General features: G+C 35.4%; 1 protein-coding gene across 2 annotated transcripts; it reads right to left on the bottom strand.

Moving 5' to 3' along the window:
* Window positions 1-606: 606 nt before the first annotated feature.
* On the bottom strand, window positions 607-10,567 carry unc119a (unc-119 homolog a (C. elegans)). 2 transcript variants are annotated; one of them, XM_051862206.1, is made up of 5 exons: window positions 10,175-10,567; window positions 4,162-4,275; window positions 3,873-3,972; window positions 1,564-1,736; window positions 607-1,455 (listed from the first exon to the last, which is right to left on the bottom strand). In XM_051862206.1, exons 1-5 carry the CDS (start codon window positions 10,287-10,289, stop codon window positions 1,343-1,345), a joined length of 615 nt encoding a protein of 204 aa, XP_051718166.1. In that variant the 5' UTR covers window positions 10,290-10,567; the 3' UTR covers window positions 607-1,342. The 2 variants fall into 2 exon arrangements, with proteins under 2 accessions (XP_051718166.1, XP_051718167.1); XM_051862207.1 differs by lacking the exon at window positions 10,175-10,567 and adding an exon at window positions 5,196-5,356.
* Window positions 10,568-12,251: the final 1,684 nt, after the last annotated feature.

The raw sequence follows: 12,251 nt of genomic DNA, 5'->3' as shown, positions 1-12,251 counted from the left end.
CAGGCGTGAATTTGCATTTCCGTCAGCCTGAGGCTTATTCATTTCACTTTTGGTGTGAAAGGGCCTTTCCATCTGCCAAAAATAAACTTTTTTTTGCTATTAAGAAATAAACAAGCAAGCCCAGCCCAGGTGAGAAAAAGTAATGCAAATGAAATGTAACATTACTTTCCATAAAAAGTAACAGTTACTTTTTAGGGAGTAACATTATATTAGTGCATTACTTTTAAAAGTAATTTTCCCAAACACTGCTAATAATAATAATAAATGTTTCTTGAGCATCAGTCAGCATATTAGAATGATTTCTGAAGTATCATGTGACACTGACGACTGGAGCAATGATGCTGAAAATTCAGCTTTGCCATCACAGGAATAAATTACATTTTAAAATTGTTTTTAATTTTTTTAAAACAATTACTGTTTTTACTGAATTTTTTGATCAAATAAATGCAGCCTTGGTGAGCATAGGACACTTTCAATAACATAAGAAAAATCTTACTGATTCCAAAATTGTGAACGGTAGTATACAATTTAAGCATTGTTTTATCTAAATTACAACACTATGCAGGAGTTTATATGAATAAAAGTAAATGAACTGAATCAACATGATAATTTTTCAAGCACTTTGGAAATTTTATTTTTCTCTTTTTTGTTCAATTGCATGAAACAATTACACATAATGGATATCTATCACTATTTTTGACAAAAGATTCTATTAAAAATATGTTTGACAATGTATATCAATATAAATAAGAGCATGTTAATATAAATAACACAGATTTACATAATTATTGACCAAATTATAAGTATTCAAAAATAAAAGTGAGAAAAGTAAAGGAAAGTCAGGGCCTTTCAGAGAATCTAAAAGGAAGTGGATGCAATGTCAGGACAAAATATACAGTTCCTTGCACACCTCCTGACAATATTCCTTCCTTTAAAGGTTCAAACACACTGCACCTCACTCTACATGAGCCTCTTTTTATATATAAAGAAGTCTTGAGTGATGTCTCTGTATGAACATTTAGTCACAAAGTTGTTTAGAATTATTTCGCTTTGGGCTTTGAAGAATACATAAAAAACAGAGCATGCAGGCACACTCATGTACTCAAAGAAAAACACAATTATCACACACTTTAAATGATTCTGAGGAGAAAAAAAAAAGTAGTACAGGCCCAATCTGAGAGTAATATTCTCTCTCTCACACACGCGCGCGCAAATATGCACACATACAAATCCTGAGATTTTTTTAACCAATGCACCATCACATACAAGATTAGATGCCACTTTCAGTAGATGTTCCTATGCCAGTCCACTGCAGATTTCTGCAAATGTTGAAAAAGACTTCCTACGGTCCACCGTTGTAGGAATAATCTGCCTTATTGTGCATTACTAGCTTGTTGTCCACAAAATAAAAGCTGTCGGATTGTGTCTCATATGGGTGAAGGATCATTTCACGCACTGTGGAGGGATGCAAGAAACACAATATCACTTGTATTATGTCCTGCCACAAACCAATCAATAGTTATTAAGTCATACTCTGAGTTCATAAAAAAGTTTATGACTTACTTATGTCTTCAGAGAGAGGTGGAAACTCATATATGTGTTCACAGGTATTCTTACTGCTTGGGATGCAGAAGCCAAACTCAAAGTCAAAACTCTTCAGCAGCTGCCCACGGAAATAGTGCCGCTCAATCATTCGGAAGTTGTTGATTGGAACATCGCCTACAGTGAATTCCACCCTGTGGAGGTGGGAAAGGACACATTTAAGGGCAGATGGAGTATGTAGCAAAGAAACTGGCTCCTGCCATGTTCTGGAAGGGGATAAGACACACAACGTACACAACACTCTTGGAAAAAAGATTCACTGGGGTTCAAAAGTTTACATACCCTTGAATCTTAACATTGCGTGTTGTTACCTGACTCAAAAAAATATATGAATTGTTGGATTTACTTTAAAAATCAGTGTCAAGAGGTTCCACGCAACTATATTGAGTAATTTGTACAAATTACAATTTAGTTGTATGAACAAAAGAAATTCAAGTAAAGCTGCCAAAATTTCTAAATACAAATAATTTGTTACATAATATTTATATGTGCAGTTTACTTCATAATCTTATGTTTATGACTTAATTTACCTTACTGAATTAACTATTTGCATCAGTGAATGCAATATGCAAAAACATAACTAAACATTAAACACTAACAACATCTTTCCCTTTACTGAAAAACACATAAAATAACACTTTATTCCCTAAATTTACTCTCCTAATGCAGTCTCTTGCAAAGCATGCTGGGAAGTACGGATCCACTGCCCAGTTAGTTATGTCAACATTAATTTGTGCGTTTCATTCAGCAATGTTAAGCTGACTGAACAAACACTTATTAAGTAAAGCTGACAATACTCATTTTAGTAGAAACAATTCAGTTAAATTAAGTTCAAGGGTTAGTTCACCCAAAAATTAAAATTCTGTCATTAATTACTCACCCTCATGTCGTTCCACACCCGTAAGACCTTTGTTCATCTTCGGAACACAAATTAAGATATTTTTGATAAAATCCGATGGCTCAGATAGGCCTCGATTGCCAGCAAGATAATTAACACTTTCAAATGCCCAGAAAGCTACTAAAGACATATTTAAAACAGTTCATGTGACTACAGTGGTTCAACCTTAATGTTATGAAGCGACGAGAATATTTTTTGTGCGTCAAAAAAACAAAATAATGACTTTATTCAACAATATCTAGAGATGGGTGATTTCAAAAGACTGAGCTTCGAAGCTTTACGGATCTTTTGTTTCAAATCATTGGTTCGGGGCGTGTATTAAACTGCCAAAGTCACGCCCCCCCCAGTGGTGAACCATTGAAATTTCAAAACACTTATGACGTAACGAAGCCTTGTTTACTGAAATCTCGTGGCTTCGGCAGTTTGATACATGCTCCGAAGGTCTTACGGGTTTGAGGGTCATGAGGGTGAGTAATTAATGACAGAATTTTCATTTTTGGGTGAACTAAGCCCTTTATGTAGTCTCATGAGTTTGTCACAAGTAATGTGACAAGGATGGTTTGAGTGAAACAACAGTGAAAGTTCATTTTTTTGAGTGAATAATCACTGTTTTTATGTTTTCTGATAGTTGTTCCCTTGTCTGGAGCAGTTAAACTGAGCACTTTTCTTTAGAAAAATCCTCATATTCTTTATGTTCCTCACATTCTTTGGTTTTCTAGTATTTTCTGCATATTTAAACGCTTTTCAACAGTGACCGTATGATTTTGAGATCCATCTTCTCACACTGAGGACAACTGAGGGACTCGTAGACAACTATTGGGTAAAGGTGAAAACATGCTCAAGATGCATTCAATTTTCTTATTTTGTTTCAAGATCTTTTTTTTTTTTTTTTCCATTTAGCACTGCCCTTTAAAATCTACATGAGATATTTACATGTTTCCCTGAAGACAAAATAAGTACAATTTACTTTCAGTAAAATTTACTCCCACCGGGTTTTAATGCATATTCTGCAAGGGGTAACAGAACTGGCAAGTATATCATATATCTGGCAAATCTTCCATAATTTCCCCACATTTTATTCTTATCTTTAGTTCTTCTGATGCTTAGGACTAGTGGTATCTATCCTACTTTCTCCCCTGTGACATGGTGGGTCATGTGTTCAAGTATTCATCTGTCTTTTTTCACTTGGAAGGAAGTTTTAAGTTGTGAAACGGTATGTTTTCATAGTACAATTAACCCATTTATCTCAAAATTTGATTCACTGTGATATGACTCCTTTAAAGATTAAGTCAAACGGACTCAAGTGTGATTTCAGGCTAATTTTAGGTTGCAATTTAGGATCAAGTGTAATCCTGCCACTGATTGCACTTACGTGGCGCCAACCTGGCGTAGTCGGAGGAAGGCGGGGGTGAACTGGTAACGCACAAAGCGCCCGGCATTCTGGTCAAAGTCTGTTCTGTCCTCCCCACTCTCTGTGAATCAGAAAGGGGTTAGCATTATCAAATGAGCCTTTGAAGGGCTCTTGTGCAGCACACTGCATCTAAATGGAAATCAGGGCTTTATAAGGAAAAAAAAAAATAAAGACAAGCCTTGCATTTAAATGTGGAGCCTGTGTAGGTGTAGTGAGGAAGTGAATTTGAGAGGTCTGGTCCATGTCTTACCTGTTGTAGGGGGTTTGGTGATCTCAAAAAGAACTGTGCCAGTCTCCATGTCTCGGATTTTGAACCTGGTGAAGTCAATCTTGTGTATGTTCTGCTCTGGACCGCAGAGGTAATCTATGGAAACAAAACCCAACCGCAGTGGTTCTAGATGTGCCTCAGTTATGACTCTCATTACATTAACATTGAACATTTGTAAGATAATGAAATATGAATAGAACATTAACATGGACGCGATTCTTTCCAGACTTGTCACAACATTTCAAAATATAAAGCTAATCACATTTTAACACTGAGTATGTGTGCGTGACATAGGTCACATGCATCAAGTGAGCTATCAAAGATATGCCTCAGGGCTGAGCAACGCTGAGAGCCGTAACCTTGTGTGATAGACTGCAGGGACAAAAAGAGCTATTTCTGTTCTCTCTGATGTTGTATGGAAATGACATTGATGATGACCATACACCTCCTCCATTCATTACCTGCCTGCAGAGACTGATACTGTTTAGAATTACTGTCAGAACAATAGGAAAAGAAGTATACCATCAGACAAACATGATTAAACACACTTTGCTTTTATTTTCAACATTTTCTATTTATATATAATGTAAGATTGCCAGAACAGTATGCTTGTGCTATTTTGTGTAAAATGAGTGGCAGCTGGTTATTTTATGGATATTTTGTATTTTATAATATTATTTTTATTATAATAATTTGCTTTAGTATGTGTGTTTAGTATGTATGTCACACACACATGTAATATGTATACACACAGAAGATTAAACGGGATTCTTAGTGCGATTATGAAATCGCAAAGGCTGCGATTTTTTTAATTTTTTTATGTGCAGCTTGTCAGTGAACTATGGCTCCAAATAGAAATACTAATCCATCTGAAAGCATTGCAAGTTTGAGTTACTTATAATGTACATTTGAAAAAGCAACACGCGTCAAACATCTTTCCAGACATGAGAAGCATTTATTAACATCTTGTCCAACAAAAGACAACATTTAATAACATGTTTTTACTCCAAACTCACTTCATAACGACAGTTGAGCATCCTTCTGTGAGATGATGTGGCTTCTTACACAGAATAAGGCAGTCGTGTGTTTATTAGTTGTGTTTAATCAATCAAAGCGTTTCAATCTTCTGTTTAGTCAGCTACGGCGATATGACGTGTTATCTTCCTCTGCGGCAGGGTATATTTAGAGTTTCTGCGCAAGAGCGCCCTCTGGCTTTCAGATGGAGAAGCATTTACTACTGATCACAGAGCCATACAGCTCTGACAAGCGATAAATGGTGCAGCCCTAATATATATACTGTATATATATTCTTTATTAATATTTTAATTTAACTTTAACAGGCACCATCCCCTTTGGTGTCACTGGGCCCCAATCTAATGAAAATCTAACGCAATGCCATACAGTAATTTGTAAGTCTGACTTAACTGTCCAAATAAATTTTGGTGTCCACTATATGTGGGGATTTATTTGTGGCCTGGAGTTGGTGAAAAGTTTGGGTCAGTCCACTCTTATCATGCCCTTTAACATTCGTCCCTTTTTCCTCATGCCAAACTCCCAAAGGAGGCATATGAGGTGCGAGGAGCAGCTGTGTCAGCCCTCTTCTCTCTGGGATGGATTATACCTAAGAAGCTTACATTGTTCCCCATCACATGGCGCAGATTGGCAGATACTAAGGGGATTTAGAACAACTCTAACTTTTGAGAGGTCCATCTCTGCTATGATGACATTGAGATGAGTATATTACTTCCTTCCCGTGGGACACTGAACCACAACAGTGTTGTTCTACAGTGCAGACGTCACACCTATCGTCCACCCAAGCTTTCTTATAGTTAACAGATGGCCAACACTGGATTTAGCCAATCACTTGAGATATTTATAGCTCCTCTGCTTAAAAAGTGTGCCAGGCAGAGACAGGGAAAGCAAAATGCAAACATCTGCTCTGGGCTTTAAAGCAGCTTATTTAGGTTTATTAATGAAATAATTAACCACTTTATATAAGGCATGAAAACAGTTATGCTGATTTCATACGTCCTAAAAAAAAATGGCAGTGTTCCTCAAAACTGTCATAAATCACATATTTGGTGATGAAAATGATAAGTGGAACTTTAAACAATCAAGCATAAATCATTCACAAAAAACCTTATGAAATTGGTAGTTTTCAAACATGTCCTGCGGATATTGACACATTCTCTGAGCACGAGAGCCAATTCAGAGTAAAACACTGAAACTTGAATAGACAAGAAACAGATACCTTGCATATTTTCCTGTGTTTTAATGCACTTGCCAATACCACAAAACATGATTGATATCAACACTTTTACAACTCTCAGTGAACTTGTTCATGGAAATGTTTTGCTCTGTTTACTTCACCTCGTGAATTGGCAGACAGTGGGACCAATCTATGTGAGGTAACACTACTGTGTGTGAGTTTGAGTGCTAAAATACAAATAGTAAGGATAATTGAGAAGAGAAGGGAGGGAGAGAGATAGTGCATAGCGTGTATTTTTAGAAGTGTACATCAAAATCACTTTATTTAGTGATTTTTATGTACCAAAATAAAAAATGAGAGAGAAATATATATGGACATAAAAACATTATTTTTAATATTGAGGTAAAATAAATAAACAAACAAATAAATAATAATATAAAGATATAAAAAAAAGTTATCTAGTTAGTTTTCCTTTGTTCTCAGTTTCCTGCCACTAGTTTGTTTCCATGGTTATTCATTAATTAGATCACACCTGTTTGTATTCAGTTCGTTATCTTGTCTATTTAAGCGCTCCAGTTCTTTCAATTCAGGGTCTGGTGTTTGTGCACAGTTTGCTTTTTTTTTTTTTAATAAATACGCTACAATTTCATCATTTGTGCTTATCTTCATCATCATCGGACTAGAACAAGATTAATATAAAATATAATATAAAATACTGTTATCTTTCAGCTTTTTTAAATTGAGATATAAAGCTTCTGGTGTGCATCTGCTTTATTATTTGTGAACTGTAAAAAAGTGAAAAGTGCAATTAAGTGTGAGTTGTTTCTCTCTGATCCTTAAAGATGGCCTTTTCTTGTGTAACCTAATGTAGCCAGGCTGATAATTCATATTAAGCGATATTTGTGTGATTATCTGACAAAAAGTCAAATATGCAAGTAATTATCAAAACAGAAAAAAAAATCTATTCGGAGCTATAAGGCAGTCAAGTGTCAATGTAGCTTTCCAAACCATCAAGGTGCCGCGCTTCACTGCTTCTAATGCTGTCACCTAGCAACATATCTTCTGATACCAATCCAGAATAACTACCACCTGTTTTTTTAAGGTAAACAAAAGGAACTGCTTTGTATAACAAACACAGATTATGAACGGCATCCATTTACAAGACCACACAGGTTCATTTAGATTTATGAGGCATAATGTGCGTATCTAAACACTATAATTCATTCTTTATGAAGTAATGCTTCCAAACACAAAGTAAAGTGCCAAATGTAGCAGTTAATCAAAAGATTATAGGATGTCATGTAACCATTTGCTAAAAAGCCAATCCACTTCCCTAATGAAACTGTAACACTTATTAACATAACTTATATTTATACTATTTCTCATTTTATCCATAAACATACTCTGTGTTCTTGTTTATAACACGTGATAAAGAGGACAAAAATGCAATTTGTAAATAATTATAAATCCAAAGCAAGCATGCATACGGATTGTCCACCTTCCTTAGGATAGCAGCCTGTATCCTTAAACAAGAGCAGCTTCTATTTTCAGAGCGTTAATCCAAGTGATTAGCCAGACACCAGATTTTCTTCCATTTAGAAGAAGAGTGGCATCTAAATGTGGTCTTAGCACTTCTCTCAGGCATTTCTTCTGTGCATTTGTAAATATATTTATTCAAAGAGATGTTTTAATTCACAGCTCAGAACATTAGAGGATAAGAATACATTGTTGATTTTCAGCCACAAACCACTCGTATTTCAAAACTAATGACTCAACAAGAAGTGGTGGCAAACATGAGACAGTGTAGCTATTATTTCCAAGTGAAATATTCTTTATGGACTGTAAAAAGTCATGTGAGAAGGGTAACAGTAATGCAAATGTCTTTCAGTCAGTTTTGGCAGTGCCTGCTTTGTAAAACTGTTGCCATTCGGAAGATCTGGATTCAGTAGAAACTAAGCATTTGCATTCCACAGATCTGGTCTTAGATCAAATATATTTGTTTTAGTGCCAGATATAATGAATTGCATGCAGGATCAACAAGCAAGACATCATCAAAAATTTGTCAAAACACCAGCTCACAAGTAATATTGAGTCATCCTGTCAAACTAAACTTTAGCATCTGCATTTTACTTCCTTTTTAAATTGGTTCAGAGGATTATTAGTCATATCAAATGTTAACACTATGCAGTATGATTGATCCTTAACACACATCTTCAATCATCATCAGACTGATCTGATTATGTTTTCTCATGTAATGCATGCATGGTTCTTCTTCGTTTCATTGAAATCTGTATCATTAACCACCTGTCAGTGTTATTTTATTATTGAAATAATATTATAGTTTTTATTAATATTTCAAATTAGTTTCTTTTTTATATTTTCTGTTTTCCTTTTAATTTTGATAATTAGTTTTAAAAATGTGTTTATAAATGTATCTATATAATTTCCATTTTAGTTTTGGTAATTTTAGTACAATGAGTTAAACTAAATGAAAATGAGAAATGTTGACTTGGCAACTAGCTGAAATAAAGTACATTTTTTACTTTTTTATGGTTTTAGTTAACTATAATAACCATGCCACCTGTTTAAGTATGCGATGCTTACAAAAAAACATGTTCTTTCTTGTATGCTGCTTCAGAAAGAATTAATGAATTCTGTTGTGCCTTTATATGTGTGTGGCACAAAGATACACACATAGGCCTATATACAGTAATTAAAGTATAAATGCTGAAGCTTGTTCTAAATAAACCTTACCTTGCTGTATGATTAAGTATGAGGTTCAGTAAGTATAATAATAACTTGCTTAATCTTACATGGACATGTAAACATTCATTAGCAGTGAATAATGGATGCAAATCCTCTAAGCCTAAAGTATCTTATTCAGATTCTAGAAAGATCACTTTTCACAGACTTTTTAGAGGTGACATTTAAAACTGGCCTTAAGTTAACTATAGCCATAGCCTACATGCTAAACAAACAACTATGATTAGCCTACTTATTTCGTTCATTTGTCTATTTATTTATATGAAATGCTGATTACAATAAACCTCCAAATGTGTAACTACACGTTGTCATGATTCATTAACTACGCTAATTTAAATCTCACGAGTCAAATTTATAAAAAAAAAATACCAGTAAGTGGCATAAGTGTTTTTGATTCACTAAAAAGAACCGACTCAAAAGAGTCATTCGTTCGATAATTGGTCTACTATCGCTCGCTGTATGTTTCGACTCTCGAGCGGTGTCACAGCAGCAGCTCTGATGAACTGTCGTGCGGGAAACACTTCGAGTATTTTAGTACAGTGTTTCGTCCGCATCGACGTGAACCGTTAAAACGTCATGAAAATTGTTCAGTTAAAGTATTTTTTTTATAAATAATGTATATCTCGCGATTGCAGCCCGTTCATCAGTGAACTACATCGTCATTATCAGCAGTAGGCTACATGGAAATATCCACAGTGTTTATTAACCAAGGAAGAGGCGATTGAACCATATCAATGGGTTCTTTCGACCAAAAATGAGGACCGTACAAAGATGTACACGCTAAATGAAAACAATACATCGACGTCACATTTTAAACGAAAACGGTCCATTCTAAATGAAGTTTCGCACTATAATGTCACGGCGCGAGACTGCACAAAAAAACGAACCGCAAGACTAAACATGTCATTTCGCACTGGTAAAATATGTGCAACAGTGTGAGCTAGCAGAGCAGCTCGTCAGCGTGCGATTGTTTTCGGAAGCTTCCTGTTTGAGAGTGTCATGATATTAGGCTACTGAACTTACTGTCTGTGATCTTCTGCAGCCCGAGTACATCATCCGGCGTTATTTCTGTGTTTTTTAGCAAATCTTCTTCAGTCGTACACAGGACACCCGCGTCGCAGCCCTGCTTCACTTTCATGTCTAAATGCGAAAAGATGCTGCTGTTCGTGCACGAGTTGCAGTCTTCGCACCCAACCTTTCTGGCAAGGGCCGTTTGTTTGCTTCACCTCTGCTGTGTTATGCGTCCTGGTTATTTAACGCAGGCTCTTTACTGATACAAGAATAGCGCATTCACCTCCCCCAGCCAGTCAGTCAGTCTTCTAAAGATGTTGTGTTATTTTACTCCTTTCCTAAGGCGAGGGACTCTCGCTCTGTAATCTGCATGTCTGCCTGCTGCTGAAGGTATTAGAGCAACCACTTCATGTAATCGAGCAAGCCCCGAGAGATGAGCAGTATTAACTTAGTGCGGAAGGAAGTGGGCAGACGGTTCACTCAAGTCGCTTCTTTTTAAAAGCTGTTTCATATTGATCAGACTTGTTATGTTCTATATGGACACAAATTGCATTTATTCCTCTTGTCTTAGAGGAAAACCTGCAAACAAATAAGCTTTTTAGCATTTATTCCTATAGCCTACTAACTTATATAGGCTACATGTATATATGGGTCATTGACGTTTTATTAAGTGAGATTATGTGGTTTTTATAATGAATTAACACTGCTTTTGTCATTTTTTACAAAATGGACAAAATTTGTCACCAAAAAAGTCATTCGGTTTAACCAAATTTTCGGTTTTACCGAATGACACTTTTGCTTATACCAAATGACCATATTTTCAAACAATGCTAACAGGCTGATATCTAGATAGTTAGCTTGCTAGCTACCTAGCAAAAGGACAGTCAAACATTTTATATTTAGTACAAGTTTTTAAAATACAACATTTTCCACATTTTATAGTGGTTGTACTGAATGACCTGATTTTTCGGGATATGCGTATGAGCAAGTGAAAACATGAATTTTTCGAATAGTTAAAAGAGAGTTGCTTTGCTTTACGACCATGTGGTCCTTTGCAGGTGTCTAAATGATGTCACATCCTGTCACATGATATTGACCGCCTGACTTGATCCAAAATGGTCCCTTTATAATGGTTACTCCGAATGACATCAATGAAATTCATTCTTTTTCACAACAAAGCAACGACTTCTACACATAATTTTAATACCATGTTAATATATGACGTTATAAAATCATGCCGGAATAAAAAATATATACATTTATTACATTTTGAGATATTTTAATCACAAATGAAATGGCTGTACTGGCCTTTGGACGGTTAAACCGAATGACCTTTTGACACTTCAAAATCTTTAAAATGCCTTTATATGCAGCAAAATATAATTAAAACCTTTTGAATTCAATACAAGAGATCTAGTTGTACTACCTTACATACTTTGGATGTCATATCTTTGTTTTTTATTATTATTAAGACCTTTGGACAAAAAAATGACCCGTCATGTCATTGACCCATCTATATTAGTTACCGGTAGAAAATACAACAAAATTTATATATATATATAGATCAATTTTATTGTATTTTCTACTGGTAACTAATTGTATATTTTGCCATGGTTCAGATAGCACTCCCAAAGAGTATGTATATCATTTTTCCTCGTTTATTATGCATTGTGAATTACATAATAATTAAATAATGAATTGAGGACATTGTACAATAATTGTGCTTTAAAATCTTTTATTTTTGCTTATTTATTTTCTAGGAAATGTGTTTTTAGATGCCAGCATCCCTGAGAAAGATAAAGTGTGGAAGGATCTCCTCTAGGCTATTTTGAAAATAAAGGAGGTCTGAAATCTGTTCCTGGAGAGAGAAGAGGAAAATTCTGTTCTCTTCTCCCATCCGGCCTGCCAGGTTGAGAACTCTGTTCGTCACAATACCAGCTGAACATCTAGGTTCTAGAAGATGTGGTGTGATGAAGCAGGAGAAGGCTGAGCACGCTGAAGTGCTGAATTGCACCTCCTTCTGGTTCAATGAATGTTCCTCGAAGGGTTTTGCAGCTAAATGAGAAATTGATTCAGATTAGCTTTACTG

The sequence above is a fragment of the Ctenopharyngodon idella genome, chromosome 15 (assembly GCF_019924925.1).
Source record: "Ctenopharyngodon idella isolate HZGC_01 chromosome 15, HZGC01, whole genome shotgun sequence".
Taxonomy (NCBI): domain Eukaryota; kingdom Metazoa; phylum Chordata; class Actinopteri; order Cypriniformes; family Xenocyprididae; genus Ctenopharyngodon; species Ctenopharyngodon idella.
Note: the sequence above shows the minus strand (reverse complement) of the source record. Positions and strands in the feature narration are given on the sequence as shown.

Coding starts and splice junctions, on each gene's coding strand:
- unc119a (XM_051862206.1), bottom strand. CDS start 10,289: ATGAAAGTGAAGCAGGGCTGCGACGCGGGTGTCCTGTGTACGACTGAA. Junction 3,973..4,161: donor CACCAAACCCCCTACAACAG/GTAAGACATGGA, acceptor TCTGATTCACAG/AGAGTGGGGAGGACAGAACA. Junction 1,456..1,563: donor ACCTCTCTCTGAAGACATAA/GTAAGTCATAAA, acceptor ATCCCTCCACAG/TGCGTGAAATGATCCTTCAC.